This window comes from Pan troglodytes, chromosome 18, assembly GCF_028858775.2.
Source record: "Pan troglodytes isolate AG18354 chromosome 18, NHGRI_mPanTro3-v2.0_pri, whole genome shotgun sequence".
Classification (NCBI taxonomy): Eukaryota; Metazoa; Chordata; class Mammalia; order Primates; family Hominidae; genus Pan; species Pan troglodytes.
The window spans coordinates 18,686,207-18,711,942 of NC_072416.2; the positions used below are offsets into that span (position 1 = coordinate 18,686,207).

Consider the following 25,736-nt stretch of genomic DNA (forward strand, 5'->3'; position numbering starts at 1 on the left):
GATGTTTGTCTTCATTTCAGTCCCTGCGTCTCTACCTCTTGCTGTGGTCGCTTATTTAACACTGGGGGGCTACGTTCTGCTAAGTCCCAGGGAGAGACTGTTCCTAATATCCGAGGGAGATATCATTCCTAATATCACGCTGGGTGAACACCACGTGTGTACAGCCTCTGATACGATTGGTACTATCCAAGGGAGATATTATCCTAACATCCCAGTGGGTGAACACCATGTGTGTAAACGCTGTGGTGTTATTAGAAATACCCAAGGGAGATATTACTCCTAATATCACAGTGGGTGTACATCCTGTGATATTATTTGTAATATCCGAAGGAGATTGTACTCCTAATATCACAGTGGGAGTACACACTGTGATATTATTTGTAATATCCGAGGGAGATTTTACTCCTAATATCACAGTAGGTGTACAACCTGTGATATTATTCAGAATATGCTAGAGATATATTACTCCGTATCTCATGGTGGGTGTACACTCTGTCATAGAATTCGTGATATCCTAGGGAGTTATTACCGCTAATATCACAGTGAGAGTACACCCTGTGATATTATTCATACTATCCTAGAAAGATATTACTTTTAATATCACAGAGGGTGTACACCCTGTGATATTATTCATAATATTCTATGAAGATATAACTCCTGATATAACCGTAGGTGTATACCCTGTGATATTATTTGTTATATCCTAGGGAGATACTACACCTAATACCACAGCGGGTGTACACCCTGTGATATGATTTGTAATATCCTAGGGAGATATAACTCCTAATATCACGGAGGGAGTACACCCTGTAATATTATTCATAATATCCTACAAAGATAATACTTTTAATATCACAGTGGGTGTACACTCTGTGATAATATTCGTAATTTCCTAGGGAGATACTACTCCTAATATCACCTTGAGTGTACACTGCGTGATATTATTCATAATATCGTAGGGAGCTATTGCTTTTAATTTCACAGTGGGTGTATACCCTATGATATTATTCATAATATCTTAAGAAGGCAGTACTCCTAAAATCACAGTGCCTGTACACACTGTGATATTATTCATAATATTCTAGGGAGATGTTACTCCTAATCTCATAGTGGGTGTACACCTTGTGATGCTATTTGTAATGTTCTAGAAAGATATTCCTTTTAATATCACAGTGGGTGTACACCCTGTGATATGATTCGAAATATTCTAGGGCGATATTACTCCTAATATCCCAGTGAATTTACACCATGCGTGTACACGCTGTGACCTCCCAGAAAGATATGACTCCTAATATCACAGTGGGGGTACACCCTGTGATATTATTTGTAATACCCTATGGATATCATAATATCACAATGAACGTACACCATTGTGTACATGCTGTGATATTATTTGTAATATTTTTGGGTGATATTACCCCTAATGTCACAGTGCGTGTACATCTTTTGATATTATTTGTAATATTCTGTGGAGATATTGCCCCTAATATCACAGTGGGTGTATACTCTTTGATACTATTCGTAACATCCTGGAAGATATTATCCATATTGTCACGGTGGGCGTACACCCTGTGATATTATTCGTTATATTCTGGGGATATACTATTACCCCTAATATACTGTGGGTGTACCCCCTGTGATATTATTCACTATATCTTGGAGATATAATATTACCCCTAATATCACAGTGGGTGTATACTTTGTGATATTATTCATTATATCCTGAAGAGATATTATTTCCTTTAATATCACAGTGCATGTAAACCTTGTGATATTATTTGTTATATCCTGGGGAGATACTACTATATTACTCCTAGTATCGCAGTGGCTGTACACCTTGTGATACTATTCATTATATCCTGGGGAGATATTATTACTCCTAATATCACAGTAAGTGTATACCCTGTGATATTATTCATAATATCCTGGGAGATATTACCCGTATTGTCACAGTGGGTGTACATCCTGTAATATTATTTGTAATATCCTGGGGAGATATTATTAGTCCTAATAGCACAGTGGGTGTACACCCTGTGATATTATTGGTTATATCCTGGGGAAGTATTATTGTTCCTAATATCACAGTGGGTGAACATTCTGTAATATTATTCATTATATTTTGGGGAGATATTATTTCCTCTAATATCACAGTGGGTGTACACCCTGTGATATTATTTCCTCTAATATCACAGTGGGTGTACACCCTGTGATATTATTCATTATATCCTGGGAAGATATTATTTCCTCTAATATCACAGTGGGTGTACACCCTGTGATATTATTTGTTATATCCTGGGGAGATATTATTATGTCTCATATCACAATGGGTGAACACCCTGTGATAGTATTCGTTATATTTGGGGAAGGTGTTATTACCCCTAATATCACAGTGGTGTACACTCTGTGATATTATTCATTATGTAGTGGGGAGATAGTATTACCCATAATATCACAGTGGATGTACACCCTGTCATATTATTTGTTATATCCTTGAGAAATATTATTATTCCTATTATCACAGTGGGTGTACACCCTGTGATATTATTCGTTACATCCTAGGGAGATATTGTTACCCATAATATCACAGTGGATGTACACCCTGTCATATTATTCGTTATATCCTTGAGAGATGTTACTACCCCTAATATCACAGTGGGTGTACACCCTGTGATATTATTCATCAAATTTTCTGGAGATATTATTACCCATAATATCACAGCGTGTGTACCCACTGGGACAGTATTGATTATATCTTGGGGTGATATTACTCCTAATTTCACAGTGGCTGTATCCCTGTGTTTACACCCTGTGATGTTATTCATAATATTTTAGGGAGATATTACTCCTAATATCACAGTCAGTGTACACCATGTTTGTACACCCTATGATATTATTTGTAATAATTTAGGGAGATATTACTCCTAATATCGTTGTGGGTGTACAGCATGTTTGTAAACACTGTGATATTATTCATAATATCTGAGAGAGATATTACTGCCAATATCACAGTGGGTGTACACCCTGTACACCGTGTGATACGATTCATAATATCCGAGGGAGATATTACCCCCAGTATCACAATGGGTTTACACCCTGTGGTATTATTCATAATATTCGAGGGAGATATTACTCTCGATATCACAGTGGATGTACACCCTGTGATATTATTTGCAATATCCGAGGGAAACATTACTGCTAATATCACAGTGGGAGTACACCCTGTGATATTATTTGTTTTATCCTGGAGACATATTATTCCTATTATCACAGTGGTTGTACACCCTGTGATATTCTTCGTTATATTCATGGAAGATGTTATTACCCCTAATATCACAGTTGGTGTACACCCTGTGATATTATTCATTATATCCTGGGGAGATATTATTACCCCTAGTATCACAGTGGGTGTACGCCCTGTCATATTATTCATTACATCATGGGAAGATATTATTACATCTAATATCACTGTGGGTGTACACCCTGTGATATTATTTATTATATCCTGGTGAGATGTTATTACTGCTAATATCACAGGGTGTGTCAAATTTTCTGGAGATATTATTACCCTTAATATCACATTGGGTGTACACCCTGTGTGTACACTCTGTAATATTATTTGTAATATTTTAGGGAGATATTACTACTAATATCACAGTGGGTGTACACCCTGAGGAGATATTACTTCCTCTGATATCACAGTGGGTGTACACCCTCTCATATTATTCATTATGTGCTAAGTAGATATTATTACCCCTAATATCACAGTGGGTGTACACCCTGTGATGTTATTCCTTATATCCCAAGAAGATATTATTATAACTAATATCACAGTGGGTGTACACCCTGTGATGTTATTCCATCTGTTATATACTGGGGGGATATTATTTGTAATATTTTAGGGAGATACTACTCCTAATATCATAGTGGGTGTACTCATATTTTACAGATATATTACTTTTAATATCACAGTGGGTGTACACCCTGTGTGTACACCCTGTAATATTATTAGTAATATTTTAGGGAGATATTACTCCTAATATCATAGTGGGTGTACACCATGTTTGTAAACCCTAGGATATTATTCATAATATCCGAGGGTGATATTACTCCCAATATCACAGTGGGTTTACACCCTATGATATTATTTGTAATATCTGAGGCAGGAATTACTCTCCATATCACAGTGAGTGTACACCCTTCTATATTATTCATTAACATCCGAGGGAGATATTACTTCCAATATCAAAGTGGGTGTGATAATATCTGAGGGAGATATTATTCCTAATATCCGTGGGAGATATTATTCCTAATATCTCAGTGGGTGTACCGCGTCACAGTGGGTGTGCACTGTGTGATATTATTCATAGTATCCAAGGGAGATCTTACTCCTAATATCACAGTGAGTGTACACCCTGTGATATTATTCATTATATTTGAGGGTGATTTTACTCCTGATATCACAGTGAGTGTACACCCTGTGATATTATTCTAATACCCAAGGGAGAGCTTTCTCCTAATATCACAGTGGGTGTACACTCTGTGATACTTTTCATAATATCCGAGGGAGATAGGATGGAGACCACGTCACAGTCCCCTCACTGCTGGAATGGACACTGTCTACCCGTGGAGTGGTGGGGAGAACTTAGTGAGATTATGCAAGCGTTTAGCACACTGCCAGATATACATTAAATGCTCAGAAGACTTAGCTTTTATTATTACTGTTATAAGTGAGGCCATGGGTTACTAACCAGTGGTTTAAAATGCCATTGCAGCCGGGCACGGTGGCTCACGCCTGTAATCCCAGCACTTTGGGAGGCTGATGAGGGCGGATCACTTGAGGTCAGGAGTTTGTGACCAGCCTGGCAAACATAGTGAAACCCCGTTTCTACTAAAAATACAAAAATTAGCTGGGTGTTTTGGTGCGTGCCTGTAGTTTCAGCTTCTCAGGAGGTTGAGGCAGGAGAATCGCTTGAACCTGGGAGGCGAAGGTTGCAGTGAGCCAAGATTGTGCCACTGCACTCCAGCCTGGGTGACAGAGCGAGACTCTGTCTCAGAACAAACAAACAAAATGCCATTGAAGACATATATGAATATGAAAAGGTGGTTGCTAAATGAGGATTGAATAAAAGAGATTATAATATAAAATAGGCTTTGGTTTTTTTAAAGCAAAAAAGAAAAGGATATGCCTAAATTAGGGAACATGGAGAAGAAGGCCAAGGCATTTACCTTCCTCTCTTGAGTCTTTTTCTCTCTCCGTCTCTCTTTTTTTTTTTTTTTTTTTTGAGTCAGGGTCTTGCTCTGTCACCCAGGCTGGAGTGCAATAGTGCCATCATGGCTCACTGCAGCCTTGACCTCCTGAGCTCAAGCAACCTTCCACCTCAGCCTCTCTGGAGTATCTGGGACTACAGGCACACACCACCAAGCCTGGCTAATTTTAAAATTTTTTTGTGGAGACTTGTCTCACTTTGTTGCCCAAGCTGCTTTGGAACTCCTGGCCTCAAGCCATCCTCTTGCCTAGGCCTCCCAAAGTGCTGCCATTACAGGTGTGAGCCACCATGCCCAGCTCTCTCTTGGGTCTTAAAGCAAAGTGTCAAAGACCCAGCCACCACTTCTTAGAAATGACTCGATGTCGTACTAGCATAAATGCATCGATAAAAAGATGGAAATGTGGTAACACAGTGATCTTGGGGAATCCTAGTTTTCTTTTCCAATTTCTTTGTTGTTGCAGTGAGCAAGTACTTGTTTCAAGATAGGAATGAAATATTCGGCTCTTTTAGACAGACAAGCACAGGTGCTCAGTTTGGGAGAAGAATTAAAATCCTCTGCACTCTCCATGCTGCCTTGCTAATTCTCGGGGTCCTGTCCTCATCTTCTACTCTTGCCTTCTGCAGGGACCCCACAGCGTGTTTTCCCCGATCTTTTTGTATCACTCTAAATCCAGTATTGGGCCCAGGGAGCACCCCCTCCCCTGCCCCCTTCAGCTGTCCTCCTGCCTGAGTCTTCTGGAAGCTTCGGGACAGAAAGAACCCAAGGATTTGTCATGAAGCTCAGTGTGGCAGGTCTACTGTTTCCATGTAAATCATGTCTGCTTATCTGAGCTGGTTTTGGTGGAAACTGATGGAAATTATGGGGAAGCTAAATCCCTGTCTCTCTGTAAGCCACTCCCCAATCCCACCCCCATGAATTGGCATTGTCACAGTCCTGGTGCTTCATTTCTTTCTATATTTGAAGATGAATTTGAGGGAAATAGTCAGAAAGTCAAGAAGAACACAGCAGAAATCAATTGGGGTGAGTCCAGAACAAAACTTGGGGATCCCACTTCCTGCTTTTTTTTTTTTTTTTGAGATGAAGTCTCACTCTGTCGCCCAGGCTGGAGTGCAGTGGCAAGACCTCAGCTTACTGCAACCTGTGGCTCCCTGGTTCAAGTGATTCTCCTGCCTCAGCCTCCTGAGTAGCTGGGATTAGAGGCATGCACCACCACACCTAGCTAATTTTTGTATTTTTAGTAGAGACAGGGTTTTGCCATGTTGGCCAAGTTGGTCTCGAACTCCTGACCTCAAATGATCTGCCCACCTCGGACTCCCAACATGTTCATATCACAGTAGTAAGCCACGGCTTCTGGCCCCAATTCCTGCTCTCTAGCTCCGGGAAAACCTATGGCTGCATGCAGAGTCTTAGACAACTTCCTTTTCCTCTCTGGGCCTCAGTTTCCCATTCTGTAAGATGAGTGGTTTCCATAGGCCTACACTTTCTAATTGGTGGCTTTCAATCCTCTGGTGATTTGCATAAAAGGCATCTATTTCAATTGTGGTTATAAATAACAAACCCCAATAAATAGAGGAATTATTTAAATGGTTTCTCATTATCACTGAATAGTTGAGAGTCTACTGTATTTGAGTGAAAATGCAGCACGAGAAACTGAAATCAGATGCACTCATGATTATGACCCTGAGGTCAATGTGTCATTCCCTTCATTCCCTCCTTGCCCCCATGAAGGTTTGACTACTGTATGGTTTGAACCTGTGCTTCTTAGTTGTTTATTGCTTAAGTTTTAGCCACAATGGCAAATTGCAGCAGGAAATTCAGTCTTACTTTGTCATTTGGAAACAAAATACAAAACCTATCAAAATAAAGCACTAGCTTTTTTTTTTTTTTGAGACAAAATGGAAGAAATCCTAATATTAGGTTAGAAAAGCAATTTTTTGGTGTTTTTTAAATTTTATTTATTTATTTTTTTGAGACAGAGTCTTGCTCTGTTGCCCAGGCTGGAGTGCAGTGGTGCGATCTCGGCTAACTGCAAGCTCCGCCTCCCAGGTTCACGCCATTCTCCTGCCTCAGCCTCCCGAGTAGCTGGTACTACAGGTGCCCGCCACCACGTCCGGCTAAGTTTTTATATTTTTAGTAGAGACGGGGTTTCACTGTGTTAGCCAGGATGGTCTCGATCTTGTGACCTCACGATCTGCCAGCCTCGGCCTCCGAAAGTGCTGGGATTACAGGCGTGAGCCACTGTGCCCGGCCTCTTTGGTGTGTATTTTGATGTGGTGACTGGTAGTTAAATTCAGTGTACATATGAATTCATTCTTGGGACAAAATATGCTGGATTTGAGCTTGTTTTCAGGCAAATCATGTTTCATCTTGCAGAGCTAATTCAAAGTATACTGACTGCATGCACTTCTTCCTTAGGGGAAGAAAACTCATCAAAATTTGTTTCTAGGCATATGTTATTAGAGCTAGGATTAAAATAAATCTTACATACTTTCTTCAATATGCTAACATTAACATGTTTCGCTTAAAAAAGTATCGATCATTTATCATGGAAAAATACACCAGCTTACACAAATTCCTAAAGCGTTTTTCGTGTGTGTGTGCGTGTGTGCGTGTGTGTGTGTGTGTGTGTGTAGAGATGGGGTTTCGCCATATTGCCCAGGCTGGTCTCGAACTCCTGGGCTCAAGCGATCCACCCACCTCAGCCTCCCAAAGTGCTGGGATTACAGGCGTGAGCCACACACCCGGCCCCAAAGCTTTTTGTGAGATTATATATTTTACCTGCGAAATATATGGGTCAGAAAGATTTGAGAAAGTTGTTAGATAATTCCACCAACAAAATCTCCCGTCCTTTCCAGCTGTGATGGTGAATTCTAAAGTAGAATTCATCTTTGGAGCTTCTCCCTGTAGGCATGCACCTTGCGTTGCACCAGCAAGATGTTGCGCGGAGTCCTCCAGGCCTCTAGAAGGCAGAGATGGTCTCGTTTCCTTGCCGAGCATGCGCCTTAGTTCTCTCCTCTGGGGCTGTGACCGTGGGGTCGAAGCGCGCGTGCGCGGCGGCGGCGGCTGCCGGCGGCGGCGGCGGCGGCGGCGGGGCGGGGCCTGGGCTGTCAGCCGGCCTAGGAGGAGGAAGGCGACTGCGGCCTGCAGTGTGAGGGGCGGCACCCGGCTGCCGGCGGTTGGTCTAGCTGGGGGAGGTCGGGCCATGCCGGTGGGCCAGGGCGCGGGGCCGCTGGGGCCCGCGGTGGTCACCGCCGCGGTGGTGCTGCTGCTGAGCGGCGTGGGGCCGGCGCACGGCTCGGAGGACATCGTGGTGGGCTGCGGTGGCTTCGTCAAGTCGGACGTGGAGATCAACTACTCGCTCATCGAGGTGAGCGCCCGCCCCGCCGCCCGGCGCCGAGTCGCCGGGCCGGTGGTTCAGCCTCTCTGGGCCGCGCTGGCCTCGTCTCTGACACCGGACGGTGTGGAGTCCTTGGAGCCCTTACCTCTTCCGAGGCTATGCTGTCCGCGGGCTCCCTGCAGCCCCTCCCCGGTCGCGCTGGAGGGGAGGTTCTTATCATGGGGTCGTCTAAGGACTGAGGGGGTGCCAGACCTCAGGTTCTTCAAAACCCGGACTCCAGATCCCCGGAACACAGACCCCAGATCCTCAAAACCCAGACCCTAAATTCCCTGGAGCCCAGACTCCATTTCTTTAAAACTTAGACCTGAGATCTCCTCGAATCAGACCCCCTGAAACTCAGATTTCCCCAAACCCACATTCCAGAACCTAGAGACCACATGTCTTATCCCCCAAACTCCACATCCCAGAACCCCCCGAAGTTCTAATCCACTGCTCCTCCAAACCCCGCGGCATGATTTTAAAGAGCGTCAATTCCCATCCCATAGATTCTGACCTAGTAGATCAGTATTGGCAACCCTGGGGCCGGAAAGCTATTTATTATTTCTCCGGCTCCCCTCCACTTCTGAAAATGGAGAGTTGCCAGCTGCCCTGATTGCCTTAATGAGTAGTTAATGGAATTACCCTAGAGATTTGTGCTGAAGGTTTTTTTTGTGTGTGTGTGTGTGTGTGTGTGTGTGTGTTTTAAATTAAGTTGTAAAGTCCTGTTAAATGTTTATCAGCCCGGTGGGATTATGACCCAGAAAGGTTCCCGTAAAGAGGAAAGGGATGGATGGAGGTAGGGGCAGAATGTCATTTGTCCCGGTAGATGGGAGGGGACCAGAGCAAGGCCTGGGCCTCATTTTTGGGAGGGGATTTATGGTGGAGTAGGACAAGGAAGAGGAAAAGAGCGGGTGCCTCGGAGGTAATTTAGGAGAAAACGAAGGAAGAGGCTGGGAAATGCCAAAGAGAGGGATTGGGGAATAAGACCCCAAAGATCGTCTGAAAGCACCTTTGAGCTGTTCCAGGGCTGGCAGTGAAGGGTGAAGCTCTGTGTTCTGCAAAGCGGGCTGCTGAGGATTGGGGGAGGGGGAGGGAGTCAGTTCCACACCCCACCAGCTCTGCGACCTGCCCTTGCTCTAGGTTTCAGTTTTTGTACCTATAGGATGGTGTTGGGAGAGAAAGAGTGGAACCCAGCAGATACATTTCTTAAACAAGCGGATCCGTGATCTTCTTCAAGGCCCCCTTGTTTGCTGCTTTTTCAGTCTGAAGAGGTCAGAGGTCAGGCATTGAATGAATCTACCCACTGGCAGCGGCAAGGCTCCTAGGATTTCCTGGGTACATGTTTCTGGGTGCCTATGCCACCTCCTAGGCCTGCACTGGGGACAGGACACGTTCAGGGTGGTATGGCTGTAGACTGCACAGGGCATTTCAGAAGCTGAAATGCAAGAGGCCGGTAAGGCCTCTTGCAACTTGTAGTTTCCAGGGGTTCTGGAAGGAAGGAAAAGACAGGTACCCCCCTCCACCCTCACCCTCATACTAATAGTGACCTTGAGAGCAGAGGACAGGTTTTGTGACCCATTTCGAAGTGTGTTCCTTAAGCCCAAGAGCTGCCTGTCCAGATGGTGTGGGACACTCATTCTTTCGTAAGTAATTCAGATTCTGAAATCAGACATTTCATACTGGCCATCTTGACGTAGATTACATTGCCATCCTGTGTCCTGATTGTACTTTAGGAAAGATGTAGAAATAATCATGATATTTCACAGTTATTTCTTGATTGTGTTTTTTTGTGTTCCTATGCAACTGCCGCCATTCTTCTCTAGCTTTGTCCCATCCTGAGTGTTTTTACATCGTGTTCATTGAGTCAACAACTATTTACTGAGCCCCGGCACATACTGAAGCCTTGTCCCCAGTGTGGATATAGCAGTACAGTGAACAGAACAGACAAAACTCCATACTCTCATGAGACTGACATTTTGTTCTCTAACAGGGACCTTACTGTTAAAAAAAAAAATTATACTGGTTGCTAATACTTTAACAATCAGCAGGTTTCACATTAAAAACTGGGTTCTTTATTTCTCTGGAAAACCAGCCGATCTTTAGGCTGCCACACTTGGCTTGGGTTTTGTAGTGATCTGAATCCTTTTGGATGAATGCCCCTTGATGTTGCCTCCCTAACCGGTCTAGGCTGGTGAATTTCCAGTCCCTGCCTTAAATGCATGCATCTGAATCTCTTTGTCACCTGTAGCAAATTCACTGAGTACCTAGAGTAAGCAAGACACTGTCTCAGGCACTCGGGAATGAAGTTGTGGTCACTGACCTCAGAGAACTTTACATACAGGCTTAACCTTATTTCACACGAGTCCTTTCCCAAATGTTCAAATGTTCATTTTATGAGTTAGTCACTTTGTACATCTTCTTAGCTGGTAAGATTCGACTGTTTCATTGCAGCTCGAGTCATGGTTTGTTTCATGGTCATACAGCATTAGCATTTTGGAGGTGAGGCTTTTAGGTGCATGAGACCCAACTGCTTCCTTTTACCGACATGGAAACTGAGCCTCAGAGTGGTTGAGCTGTGCAGGTACATTTAGGAAATTTTCCTTGAGCCCGGTATGTTCCCTACGTATTACACTGTGTTGCCTTTTTCTTCAGAGAGAGATATTAAATAGTAATACAAACTGCTTTTTCCATTTTACTTATTTTATTTTGTTTTATTTTGAGGCAGTGTCTCACACTGTTGCTCAGGCTGGAGTACAGTGGCACCATCATAGCTCACCAAAGCCTCTGACTCCTGGCCTCAAGCAATCCTCCTGCCTCGGCCTCCTGAGTAGCTGAGGCTACAGGCACGTGCCATCATGCCTAGCTAATTTTTTTTCTAGTAGGTATGAGGTGTGGCTATGTTGTCCAGGCTGGTCTCCTGGGCTCAAGTGATCCTCCTTCTTTGGCCTCCCAAAGTGCTGGGATTGCAGGCATGAGCCACCATGCCTGGCCGCAAACTGATTTTTCTTTGAATCCATATTCTATAGTAGGTGCTTAATATGCGTTGATGTGAATCTGTACAACCACATGAAAAGGAGTGGCTCTGTGTCTACACCTGAAGAAACCGAACACGAGCTTGCCCAAGGCCACGCAACACGTGGAAGACTCAGATGGCATTTGGGCATCTTACTGGGTTAACACTTCGTGTCTGGTAATGCTCAGAATGTAAGAGTTTTAGAGAGTCCTTGAAGAGAGGACAGATATTAAATGTCTTTTTAGTCTCTTTTTCTTCGGAGAATGAAAGTAATGAGAAAATTAAGTTTCTAGATGAATGTTGCTCCAAGTATTTGAAATTATTCAGAGTTAGTAAGGAAGATTTCTGGCCCTCATTCCAGACCTTTAGTTGAGAAATAGAGGTGGGCCCCAGGAATTTGCAATTTATTTTACTTTATTTTATTTTATTATTATTATTATTGAGACGGAGTCTTGCTCTGTCTCCCAGGCTGGAGTGCTGTGGCATGATCTTGGCTCACTGCAACCTCCACCTCCTGAGTTCAAACAATCTTCCTGCCTCAGCCTCCCAAGTACCTGGGACTACCGGTGCCTGCCACCATGCCTGGGTAACTTTTTTTGTATTTTTAGTAGGGACAGGGTTTCACCTTGTTGGCCAGGCTGGTCTCAAATTCCTGACCTTAAGTGATCTGCCCACCTCAGCCTCCTGAAGTGCTGGGAGTACTGGCATGAGCCACCGTGCCCAGCCAGGAATTTGCATGTTAATAAGCACCTTACTAATGGCAAAGTTTGCAAATTTGTTTTAGACCCAGAAACTTACACGAGCTACCTAGAGACAGCCACTAAAATACACAGAAAAGCATTGAAAAATAAGGCATTGTAATAGGCTGTAGGTGGTTTCTAATCTGAAAAACATTGAGTCACATGATTTGGGAGAGAGTTTGTTGATTTCCCTCTGTCCCCAGTAATGCCCCGTGTTAAAAGCTGGTATATAATAGGTCCTCAGTGAATGTATACTGACTGAGTGCATTCAAGTGTAACATGTGTAGTTAATTCCCAAAGGCAATGTTATGATTTCTGTTTTCCTTCCTTCCTTTCCAGATAAAGCTGTACACCAAGCATGGGACTTTGAAATACCAGACAGACTGTGCCCCTAATAATGGTTACTTTATGATCCCTTTGTATGATAAGGTAAGAGGGGACTGCTTGTCACTTATGATGGGAAGTCACTAGTGTGCCTCACCAGGCTGCACTAACCATGCCCTTTCCTACACTAGCAAATGCTCATCTGTTTTGTAAATTATTAGTGGAATATGGTAATCCTAGCCACATTTGGAGGGAGACAACTTACAAACTGCCTCTCTTACAGTGGCTCTCTCTGTGTTTAGGGCCATTTGGCAATGTCTAGAGACGTTTTTGTTGTGACATCTGTGGCTGTGCGCTACAGTCACCCAGTGAGTAGTGGCCAGATGTGGAGCTAAATGCGCTACAGTGCTGCCTACGACAGCCCAGATGTCAGTAGTGCCAGGGCTGAGAAACTCTGATTTCATGGAACCCGTTACTTGCAGGCAGCTTAAAGTATTGTTAAAACAATTGTATAAGTAATACATGAATTCATGAACTTTGTGAAAAAAAAAGTCAAGGTCTTTAGAAGTATGTGAAATAAATTTGTACCCTTTTCCCTCCAATTTTACCTCCCTCTGTAGTGATAACCTCTGATAATCTGATAAAGGTTTTTTTTTTTTTTTTTTTTTTCTTCTTTTGAGATGGAGTCTCGCTGGGTCGCCCAGGCTGGAGTGCAGTGGCGTGATCTTGGCTCACTCCAACCTCCACCCCCTAGGTTCAAGCCATTTTCCTTCCTCGGCCTCCCGAATAGCTGGGATTACAGGCACCTGCCACTACACCCAGCTAATGTTTTGTGTTTTTAGTAGTGACGGGGTTTTGCCATGTTGGCCAGGCTGGTCTCGAACTCCTGACCTCAAGTGAACCACATGCCTCAGCCTCCCAAAGTGCTGGGATTACAGGTGTGAGCCAGTGTTTCCGGCCCTCTTATAAAATTTTGATGTGCATCCTAACAGATTGCTTTCTATTTATAGTTATTCAGATATCCACGGGTACACATGCATATGTATATATGCAAATACACACAAGCACACATGCACATAGATATGTATCCACAAACACCTCTATACAATCCCATCCTCCCACATATAAACCTTTTATTTGGAAATACAGATTCATAGGAAGTTGCAAAAATAGTCAATATACATAGTTTTGATTTTGATATATTTTTTAATACAAATGAAATCAAACAATAGGATTTATTCTGCAGTTTCATTTTTCCCCTGTGTTAATGCTTTCAATACCAGAGGGACATTTGGTTTTTTCCTCTTGCGTGCTTTCAACATTAGCATAGATAGATCTACTGACTTTTTTTTTTTTTTTTGAGACAGAGTCTCACTCTGTCAGCCAGGCTGGAGTGCAGTGACGCGATCTCGGCTCACTGCAACCTCTGCCTCCTGGGTTCCAGTGATTCTTCTGCCTCAGCCTCCCATGTAGCTGGGATTACAGGCACCCACCACCACGCCCAGCTAATTTTTTTTGTATTTTTAGTAGAGATGGTGTTTCACCATGTTGGCCAGGCTGGTTTTGAACTCCTGACCTCAGGTGATCCACCCACCTCAGCCTCCCAGAGTGCTGGGATTACAGGCATGAGCCACCATGCTCGGCCTACTGACTTCTTTTTAATCGCTGCATAGTGTGTCAGAGTCAAATCCAAACTGTAATTTATTTAACTACTTGGACATATAGACTTTCCCCAATTTTAAAATAGTAGTAATTTTAACATAACACACCAGGAAATATTCTTGAACTTAACTCTTCATCCAGAATGCATAGGATTGATTTCTAGAGATGGACTAGCTGGGTCTGTCCTGAAATCTATTTAATTAATTTTTAAATAGTATGAGTATCAGTCTCAAGAAACCAGGAGGCTGGATGTGGTAGCTCATGCCTGTAATCCTAGCATTTTGGGAGGTTGAGGCAGGTGGATCGCCTGAGCTCAGGAGTGTGAGACCAGCCTGGGCAACATGGTGCAACCCCATCTCTACTAAAATACAAAAAAATTAGCCGAGTGTCATGTGGATGCCTGTAGTCCCAGCTACTTGGGAGGCTGAGGCAGGAGAATCGCTTGAACCTAGGAGAGGGAGGTTGCAGTGAGCCAAGATCGCACCACTTCACTCCAGCCTGGGCAACAGAGCAAAGCTCCATCTCAAAAAAAACAAAAACAAAAACAAAGAAACCAGGGTTGATAAGTAAAATGTAGTTTTATTTATTGAATTAATGAGTTAATGTATTGTTTAGAGACAGGATCTCCCTCCGCTGCCCATGCTGGAGTGCAGTGGCACAATTATGGTTCACTGCAGCACTGACCTCTTGGGCTCAAGTGATCCTCCTGCCTCTTCCACCTAAGTAGCTAAGACTGTAGGCGCCTGCCACCACACCCAGCTAATTTTTTAAGAACATTTTTTGTACAGATGGGGTCTTGCTATGTTGCTTAGGCTGGTCTTGAACTCCTGGCCTCAAGTGACCCTCCTGCCTTGGCCTCCCACAGTGTTGGGATTATAGGTGTGAGGTACTGTGCCTGGCCAAATCTAGTTTTAAGAGGTGACTTTAGTTCCTGAAGATACATGCTAACTTGTGCAACTGTAGGCACGTGAGGGCTTAATGGGAGACTCAATTAATAGAATTATAGTATGTTTAGTATTAAAAGACAGTGAGTGGCTGAACCTAGTGTCTTTAGAACTCATGAATGGGCTTCAGCACTGTCTTCTGATTGTTTAGATGAAAACTTCTGGTGTTCAGCTTCAGCTTGTAGCTTCTGAAGAGAATCAGTGCTCAGTACCATGTAGAAGAACAAGGCTTACTCTTAGAATTTCATTTCCGGTGTAAAAAAATTCTAGATTAAATGATAACACTAAACTAAATTAAGCCAGAGTCACAATTCTCATTTCTTGAAATTACATTTTCTTTTTTTCCTTTTAGGGGGATTTCATTCTGAAGATTGAGCCTCCCCTGGGGTGGAGTTTTGGTAAGTTAACTGAATCACTAGACATTCTTTGTAAAAGATTAGATGATATGCCGAATATTAATTTAGGCTAGCAGAGTGCATAAACTATTAAAATATTAAGGATCATTTCCAGTATGGAAGAGGGTTTGTATTCCTCCCCTCCTTGCCCCCATCACTCTGGTTTCGTTCGGATTTACCTTAATCTACCTTAAGACTTTCTGTCACCTTTGAAAAATAGACATCTTTTCTTCTACCTTTCTGGAAACTCCTCCCTTGCAGTTTCACTCATTACGTGGCCGTAGAACAGTATAGAAATCAAGAGTGGGGACTTGGTTCCCGTCCCAGGATGGCTTCTTTTTTAGCCCCCTCAGTTTTTTAATTTTTTATGGAATTAATTGAAACATTTAAAGATTGTGAGATTTGTCATAAAAATCCAGATTTATGTCCCATGAGATGAGAAGACTGTCAGCCTTAAACCTTACCAGTTAAATACCTTTGGGCAAGTTACTTCCCCCGTGTCAGCCTGGCTCCTCACTGTCGAGCAAGGGTAGTTATAGTCCCTGCCCCACTGGGTACTTGGAGGATTAATAAACCAATACTGAGTGTTCATAGTGGCTGGCACGTAATTAGCAAGTACTCAGTATTTGAAAACAGCCCTTCTGCACACATCCCAATAAAAGCTCCAAACTTTCCTCATATAACTGTCTTCAGGCATAGATGGGGAGTTGGGGATGGGGTTGAAATCAGAAGAGAGGGTCTGTTTTGAGGTAGTTTACATTTTTGAAGAGGAGAGACTCTTGATGTTTCAGCAGAACAGGTGTGGGTGACCCCAGTCCATGGCTTGGGGAGAGGAGTAGGGATCACCGTTGTTGATATCAGGCTTGCTCGTGCATTAGACAAGGAAGAATTTAGCACCTGCCATCACCAAGGCTAAAATGAGGCTCAGGCAGCTGACAGCTAATTTGGCTCTGTGAGAGCAGCTCTTTTATCAGTTTGTAGTCAGGGATAGGGCGGGGGGTGCCTGGCTGGTACGTTCCAGAAAGCTGGAGAGGAATGTAGCCCTGCTCATGGCCAAAGCAGAAGTCCAGATTGGTGGCCTGGAGGAGTGTTGTGTTTGCCACCCCCCACCCTACCCCCAACTGGTGCTGTTGATAAGCTTTTTAATTGAATTATGCTTTCAGAAAAGTGCCTTGGATGAATTTTCACTAAGTGAACACACCCATGTATCCACCATCCAGATGACAAGATAGCACTTCACCAGCACCCCAGAAGTCCCCATCCTGGGTGCTCATTAGCCATCCCACCCCACCCTCCAGGTGACCACCACCCTGACCTTCTACAAATGAGAGATCCATTTGGTCGTTTTGAACTTTATACAAATGCTATCATGCAGGGAACTTTTTAATATCTGGTTTCTTTCACTCAACATTATGAACTTTATCTGTATCATTTGTAGCTTTAGTTCATTCTGTTTGCTGTTCAGAATTCTGATGCATAAATATAAAATTATTTATATTTTATAAAATATTAATATTTTATTTTCTTTTTTTCTTTTTTTTGAGACTGAGTCTCGCTCTGCTGCCCAGGCTGGAGTGTGATCTCGGTTCACTGCAACTTCTGCCCGGGTTCAAGCAATTCTTGTGCCTCAGCCTCCTCAGTAGATGAGATTACAGGTGTGCACCACCACACGCAGCTAATTTTTGTATTTTTAGTAGAGATGGGGTTTCATCATGTTGACCCAGGCTGGTCTCGAACTCCTGACCTGAAGTGATCTGCCCGCTTTGGCCTCCCAAAGTGTTGGGATTATAGGCAAGAGCCACCACGCCTGGCCTATATTTATATTTTATATTCATATTTTGTATCAGTGATCTCTTCTACTGTTGATGGCCATTTGAGTTGCTTACTGATTTTGGCCACTAAGAGTAGTGCTCCTGTGAACATTCTTGTATGTATATTTTGATACATGTGTGTCTGCATTTTTGCTGAGTATATCACAGGAGTAAAGTTGCTGAGCCATAGAGCTGATACATGCTCAGCTTTAGGTGTTTGCAAACATCCAAAGTGGATGCACCAGTTTGTGTTCTCCCAGCAGTGTACAAGGGTTTCCATTGCTCCACATCCTAACCTACACTTGGTATCGTCAGTTTTTTTTAATTTTAGCCCTTCTGGTAGGGGTGTGGTATTATCTCACTGTGGCCTTGATTTACATTCCACTGATGGCCAATGAGGTTGCACACTTTTTCGTATGTTTATGTTTATTTGCCATGGGCTAGCTATTTTGGTAAGATTCCTGTTCAAGTCTTTTGCCCATTTTTTATTGGAGTCTTTGTGTGTGTGTGTGTGTGCGCGCGTGCATGTACGCGTGCAAGCACGTGTGTAATTCATCTTAACTGAAAATCTCATCTCATGGTTTTCCATTTTTTCCTCTACTCATTACTGCATATTCTTCCTAACCTTTCAAAAACTCAACCTTAACCCCTATTATGATGAACTCTTCAGTTAAAAAATGGAGTTAATTGCTGATATTGAAAAATCAAGAGATGATATATAAAATCCAGATTTCCAGTTTTTCGGAGAAGTTGGAAGCTCTGGCAAAGCATGGTAGTGGTTGGCAGACTTGAGTGGCAGTTGTCTCCTTTCAATTTGCCACAGTCCCCCTGAGGATGCTCCGCTTACTTCGAACCCATGAGGCCCCTGTGGCCCTGGAGTTTGTGTTCCTGGTTTAACATGGCTGAGCTCATGTCCTTGGTCAGAGAACAGATCCAGAGCCAGACTTTTAGGGTCGAATTGGGGCTCTGTCACTCAGAAGCTCTGTGATCTTGGGAGCTCCTTTAACCTTTCTGTGCCTTAATTTACCCCTCAGTAAATTGCAGCTATTACTGCCTGTCTCTTAAGATAATTGTGAGGATTAAAGGCACTCAGCTCAGTGCCTGGTCGGTGATGAGCATTCAGGAAATAAAATTATTTGGTGCTCACTGAATTTTCACTGGAACTCTGAGATATAACTTAGCTGAAAGGCGTTGTAAAATTATTTTATACTCTAAACACGAATTCCCTCTGGGGCAGGAAACCAGGAGGCTAGGGGGATACGGGTGAGAGGGAGACTTTTCCCAGAATACTTTTTTGTACCTTTGGATTTGGAAACACACGAGTGTATTAAGTGTTCAAAAGTGAAATGAAATCTGAATAATAAAAATACGTTCTACTTAGGTTCACTGTACCCCAAAACTAAGCTTGCCTTTGTGTCTTGTGCCCCCGTTTCCTCCCCTGCTTCATTCCTCAGAGCCGACGACCGTGGAACTCCATGTGGATGGAGTCAGTGACATCTGCACAAAGGGCGGAGACATCAACTTTGTCTTCACTGGGTTCTCTGTGAATGGCAAGGTTTGTCTTTGGAACTTGATTATTTTTCCTGTTCACTCTGTAATGTATACTAAATCCTTTTTTAAAAAAATGCAGGATACTTTAACCTGGGGACTTTGATCCCACAGGGGACCCATGGATAAGTGGCAAGGGAGCCTGTGAACTCTGTACTTCATCCTGTGTAGAACGCAGCAGGTGTATTTAGGAGTGAGATTGAGGTTGCTGGTCATCCCCTCTGCTCCCAGAGCATAGGCTGTTGGTGTTTTTTATTTTTTTATTTTTTATTTTGAGACAGGGTCTTGCTCTATTGCCCAGGCTGGAGTGCAGTGGTGCAATCTTGACTCACTGCAGCCTCCACCTCCCAGGTTCAAGTGATTCTCCTGCCTCACCCTCCCGCTCCTTCACCCCCCCGAGTAGCTAGGATTACAAGTGTGTGCCACCATGCCTGGCTAATTTTTGTATTTTCAGTAGAGATGGGCTTTTGCTGTGTTGGCCAGGCTGGTCTCAAACTCCTGACCTCAGGTGATCTGCCTGCCTCCACCTCCCATAGTGCTGGGATTACAGGTGTAAGCTGTGCACCCAGCCGCTGTTAGTGTTTATGTCAGGGATGGCCTTTTACAGGGATGCCGAATTGGAAGGACGCACTCTCTAAGCCTTGTGGCATCTTGCTGTCCCTGTGGGTGAATTGAAGTCAGCTTCTCCCAGAGAGAGCGTGCATCTGCTGACATTTACCTAGGAGGATTCCCATCATTTAAGTCCTGAGATTTTTTTGGACCGCCATGGTGTGAATTTAGAGTCCTAATGGGTGTGTGCCCCAGCTCCCGCGATTCAGATTCTCAGGGGAGAGTCGTTTTTCCTCCACCCGCCCTGTGCCTGAGGTTGAGATGTGCTTCCTTCCTTCCTGTCTTTCTCTTCATGATGGGCTTCTTTCTCCTCTACCTTTGCGGTGAGGGGGAGGCCCTGCCATCCCAGCTGTATGTGTGGGCTTCTTGTTAGAGATGGGGATCTTGGGTAGTTTTTTCTTTATCGATGGTTTGCAAAATAATGGTGAATCTTTTTTTATTTTTATTTTTATTTATTTATTTTTTTGAGACAGAGTCTCGCTCTGTGGCCTAAGGTGGAGTGCAGTAGCGCAGTCTCTCTCACCACAACCTCCACCTCCTGGGTTTGAGCAATTCTCCTGCCTCAGCCTCCCCAGTAGCTGGGATTACAGGTGTGTGCCGCCTGACCCAGCTAATTTTTATATTTTTATTTTTATGTATATTTACTTTTTTTTTTTTTTTTTTTTTTGAGATGGAGTCTCCCTCTGTCACCCAGGCTGGAGTGCAGTGGCATGATTGCAGCTTACTGCAACCTCCGCCTCCTGGGTTCAAGTGATTCTCCTGCCTCAGCCTCAGGAGTAGCTGGGATTACAAGCATGTGCCGTGACGTTCAGCTAATTTTTGTATTTTTAGTAGAGACAGGGTTTCACCATGTTGGCCAGGCTGGTCTCAAACTCCTGGCCTCAAGTGGTCTGCCTGCCTCAGCCTCCCAAAGTGCTGGGATTACAGGCGTGAGCCACCACACCCACCCAGACCAATAATGGTGAATCTATAACTGATGATGTCTTAGATTCATTGAAATAGAGTCTTATTTTACTGTTACTGTTCCCTCTCCTACCTCATCCCCAGGAAACATATCCATGATTTATATCATCTTTTCAATGGGATTCTTGACCCAAAGAGGGTTCCTGGCTCCACCTGGGAGTTGTAAGCAGGGCTGCCAGTGCTTTGAGAGGAGGGTGCTTTGCTGGGTGGACCCTAACTTTCTTCTCCATGGCAGGTCCTCAGCAAAGGGCAGCCCCTGGGTCCTGCGGGAGTTCAGGTGTCTCTGAGAAACACTGGGACCGAAGCAAAGATCCAGTCCACAGTTACACAGCCTGGCGGAAAGTGAGTAGCGTCCTGTCTCTTAGTGTTGCCTTAGAGCCGGGCTCTGACAGGGGTCATGGAGCTGGGTTTGGGAGTTTGGATTCAGGGAGTTCTGGGTTCAGATCCTGATTCAGCCTCTTAACTTTGGGTGAGTTCATGCCCCTCAGAGTGCTGAGTTCCCCACATGTGAAATGGAATCCATTTGACCCATCTTGCCTAGCACTGATGGGATGATTAAATATGAGTTCATACTGGCCAGGCATATTGGCTTGCGCCTATAATGCCAGCACTTCGGGAGGCCAGGATGGGAGGATCACTTGAGTTCAGGAGTTCGAGACCAGCCTGGACAACATAGGGAGACTCAATCTCCACAAATAATTTTAAAAATTATATCAAGTAGAGTCCCACGGGGGAAAACAATTAGCTGGGTGTGGTGGCATGCTCCTGTGGTCGCAGCTACTCGGGAGGCTGAGGCGGGAGGATTGCTTGAGCCTGGAAGGTTGAGGCTGCAGTGAGCCGTGTTCATGTGCCACTGTGCTCCAGCCTCGGCAGCAGAGCAAGACCCTGTCTGAAACAAACAAAAAAAGAGTTAATACCCATAAAGCACCTGCTTCAAGGCCTGGGGCTTAGTGGGTCTTCATTTAGCAGCTCAGCCTGGCTCTGGAGCCTGCCAACCTGGGCTTGAATCCCAGCTCCCCCATTTGCTGGCTGGTTGACCTAGGGCAAGTTCCTTAACCCCTCTGTGCCTCAGTTTCCTCTTTTGTAAATGAAGATAATTGTGGAACCTATCTCCTAAGGTACTGGAAAGATGAAATTAATATTATTACTTCAAGCTGCCTGGCATATTAGCTCAAATAGGTTAGCTCAGTTATGATTAGAAAAAATCATTATCATTATTATAGCAAAACTGCTTTGTAGTTGGAACAGATGCCTAGCTGACCTTGCTGAGTCAGATTTAAAGCATTTATTTAATGGATGTATATAGTTGAGTTGTAAATGTTAACAGATATGCCAAGATTAATACCAGAATAGTTCAAACTGATAATTCCGAAAGCGTTCAAATCATTACTAACTCCGTTAATATACAAACTGAGTAAATTGCAAAATAGAAGTTTATAATGAGTCTGTCAATAAGTTATTCAATTTTAAAGTTATTATTGTTGAAACTAGTTTTCATTTTTGAAATAACATTTACTTCTGCTTGACTGGTGCCTCTCCAGCCCTGGTGTGTAGCAGGAATATGGAGCTGTAATTTTTTTTCTGGGCTAGTAATTTGGTGTTGACCTTACTAGAAAAAAATAGTGTCTTGAGCCTTCTAAATACCTTTCATCTGCACTAACTGAAACAATGAAACATGTAGCACTGGGCTATTATGAAAATGAAATAGAAGCTCAATCTTACCAATACTTGTAGTAATGTGATTTCCAAGCCCTATCCAGTTATTGCAGGCAAGATTTGATACAATAAAATACCACAGAAGAAGAAATCAAATGCATTTTCTAGTTCATTTCACTGGACTTAGCCTCCTCATTTGTCAGTTGCCTTACAAATTTGAAGGGATAAACATGTTAGTATACTGGCAGCAGCATTTCCAGCTTTAGCTCGGCTCACTCTGGTGTTAGTCTGTCTATGGCTAGTAGAGTAATTTTCATCAGCTGCTGGTTTCTTATCTCAGTTGCTTTGTGCAAAAACCCAGAATGACTTATCTGTGTTTCTCTAAAGCCTTTTTTCTGGGATTCAAAGCTTGTGATAGTTTACCCTGCCCTGTGTCATTTGCATCATCTTGGGTCAGCATCCCCCTCAGCCTGTGCATCTGTTCTGTTCTTTTTCACCCCACTTCTCCCTTCCCATGTGTTTCCTTTGACACTCCTGTCCCCTTCTCCTTGTCAGTTCATGCCTGTCACCTCTGTCAAACCCAGTCGAATGTTCTGTGACTGGTCCCTGCTGTGCTACAAGGATTGGTTTTATGCCAGAAATCCTTGAGATTGAGGGAGACGTAAGCACTCCTCTTTCCGATCAGCACATGGAGCACCCCTCTTGGCACACAGTAAGTGCTCAATAAGCGCTCTTTTATGCAGATTTGTACAGTGAAGGATTGAATTTCATTCATGCTCATTTAACAAGCTAATGGAAGTTTGCGATAATTCCAACATTGTTTTCTTGTGCTGCCAACATTAGTCATAGAATTAGAAATACTTGGGTTGTTTGGAGAAAGTTAAATGATTATTTTTTATGTCTTAGGTTTGCATTTTTTAAAGTTCTGCCTGGAGATTATGAAATCCTCGCAACTCATCCAACCTGGGCGTTGAAAGAGGTGAGTGTGACAGCTACGTCTATAGCCATGCCAATAATATGCTGGTCTTGGGACAGATGTAGGGCTTTTCAATTTAGGATATGAAAAGAATTTATGGTTTCTCCAGGACCAGATGAAGAACCAATGGTGCTGTTGTTTAGTTTGGTAGTTATTTATAAGGTGTAACTCCTCACTGTAGCAGACGTTGCTTGTGTTAGTTTCAGTTTTAGGTGACAGTGTTGTCTTCCTGCTGTGAAATAGATCTGATTTATTAACTATAGCTATTTTAAACTAAATCAACAACAGAAGGCCCTGACGAGATTGATTTGTTGTTCTTTTTTTAGCCTGAAACAGAAATCTGTAAATATACTAAACATTCTAGAAACTGTGGTACGCGTGACCAAGGAGAATGTATGAGAATGTTTATTGCAGCTTTGTTTGTAATAGCAAAATATTGTAAACAATGTAAATGCCTTTTAAGAGAAGAATGGATTGGGGTTCCATCATACAATAGGCTGCTGTATGTCAGCAGTAATGAATGAACCAGAGCTACATATATTAATGTAACTACATTTAAAAACAGAGTTGAAGGAAATACGATTTTAAATACTTGTGATAATCATTTATGGATACAGTCTTTTTTTTTTTTTTAAAGACGGAGTCTCGCTCTGTTGTCAAGACTGGAGTGCAGTGGCGTGATCTTGGCTTATTGCAACCTTGGCCTTCTGTGTCCAAGCGAGTCTCCGGCTTCAGTCTCCTGAGCAGCTGAATTACAGGGATGTGCCACCACGCCCAGCTAATTTTTGTATTTTTAGTATATATGGGATTTTGCCATGTTGGCCAGGCTGGTCTCGAACTCCTAGCCTCAAATGATCCACCAGCCCCGGGCTCTCAAAGTGGTGGGATTACAGGTATAAACCAGTGCACTCGGCCAGATACAGTCTTTTTTTTTTTTTTTTGCAACAGGGTCTTGCTCTGTTGCCCAGGCTAGAGTACAGTGACATATTCATGGCTCATTGCGGCCTCTGGTTCCTGGCCTTAAGCGATCCTTCCACTTTGGCCTCCCAGGGATCTGGAACTGCAGGCATGTGCCACTGCCCCTAGCTAAGGATACAGTCTTTTTTTTTGAGATGAAGTCTTGCTCTTGTTGCCCAGGCTGGAGTGCAATGGCGCGATCTCAGCTCATTGCAACCTCCGCCTCTTGGGTTCAAGCGATTCTCCTGCCTCAGCCTCCTGAGTAGCTGGGGTTACAGGCACCTGCCACCATGCCCAGTTAATTTTTGTATTTTTAGTAGGGACAGGGAGGATACGGTCTTATGTAGAAAAATTATGAAGACATGTATGGGAATAGCAGACGCTGTTCAAAATGATACTGACTTCTAGAGAAAGAGGGAGGAGGGGGACTTTGGGGTATGCCAGCATCTTGAATTGTATTTTTTTAAATTTGTTTAGCTGGTTAGAAGGTATGTAAGTGTTCTTTAGCATATCTTTTTTTGTTTGACTGAAATAGTTTATAGTCAAAGATCAAAAAAGGAACTCCACCTAGTAGGTGAGGTTCTGTAATAGCCGTGAAAGACCAAATTAAAATAAGACTTAAGGGACATCTTGACATGTTAGCTTGTGTGTTAGTATTGAAGCTGTATCTCATTTTTGCTAAAGAAACATTGGAATCAGTATTTCAGCTTCTACTCTATATGTTTTATTATTATTTTTACTCTGTAGGTTTTACGCACTTATAATTGATGATAGTTTCACACCTAGATGTCTCTTCTTACTGTTTATGACTTTTGGTTTTGGGGGTTTTTCTCTTCTGCAGCAACATTTAAAAATATTTTATTCGAGGCTGGGTGCAGTTGCTCATGCTGTAATTCCAGCATTTTGGGAGGCTGAGGTGGGTGGATCACTTGAGGTCAGGAGTTCGAGACCAACCTGGCCAACATGGTGAAACCGCATCTCTACTAAAAATAGAAAAAAATTAGCCAGGAATGGTGGCATACACCTGTAATCCCAGCTACTCGGGAGGCTGAGGCAGGAGAATCGCTTGAACCTGGGAGGTGGAGGTAGCAGTGAGCCAAGATTGCACCACTGCACTTCAGCTTGGGTGACAGAGTGAGACTCCATCTAAAAAAAAAAAAAAAATTTATTCGAAATGAAAGAGCTTACACATTTATAAATAGAAGAGATTTTAAGGTTTACATTGTATGTTAATTGTCTGCATAGAAGAATCTGAGTTTATTAATATGAGATTGGGATTTTCAAGTAAAGCATGTTGTTAGAAGTCAGGATAATGTTTATCCTCCTGGGGTGTTAGTGACCGGAAGCAAGTGTGAGGGCACTTCTGGCTTGCTGGTGCTATTCTGTTGGGTAACCAGTGCCCAATTTGTGACAAGCCCTGTGCTGTGTGCTTAGAATCTGTACACTTTTCTCTGTGTTTATTGTACCTTAACAAAAATGTTTAAAAATATACAC

At 43.2% G+C, this 25,736-nt stretch overlaps 1 protein-coding gene across 6 annotated transcripts in view; it reads left to right on the forward strand.

Annotated features, from left to right (window-relative positions):
- Window positions 1–8,317: 8,317 nt before the first annotated feature.
- Window positions 8,318–25,736, forward strand: part of LOC129135305 (BOS complex subunit NOMO1-like) — a 62,321-nt gene continuing 44,902 nt past the window's right edge. For 2 of the 6 annotated variants that reach the window (XM_054668964.2, XM_054668961.2), the window contains exons 1-6: window positions 8,345–8,635; window positions 12,737–12,826; window positions 15,680–15,725; window positions 18,988–19,088; window positions 20,889–20,995; window positions 23,216–23,288. In XM_054668964.2, coding sequence (XP_054524939.1) covers window positions 8,471–8,635; window positions 12,737–12,826; window positions 15,680–15,725; window positions 18,988–19,088; window positions 20,889–20,995; window positions 23,216–23,288 — 582 coding nt within the window. In that variant the 5' untranslated portion in view covers window positions 8,345–8,470. Of the gene's footprint in view, window positions 8,636–11,716; window positions 11,849–12,126; window positions 12,244–12,736; window positions 12,827–15,679; window positions 15,726–18,987; window positions 19,089–20,888; window positions 20,996–23,215; window positions 23,289–25,736 lie in introns of those variants that run through there. The other 4 variants (XM_054668959.1, XM_063796782.1, XM_054668963.2 and 1 more) reach the window with 4 other exon arrangements.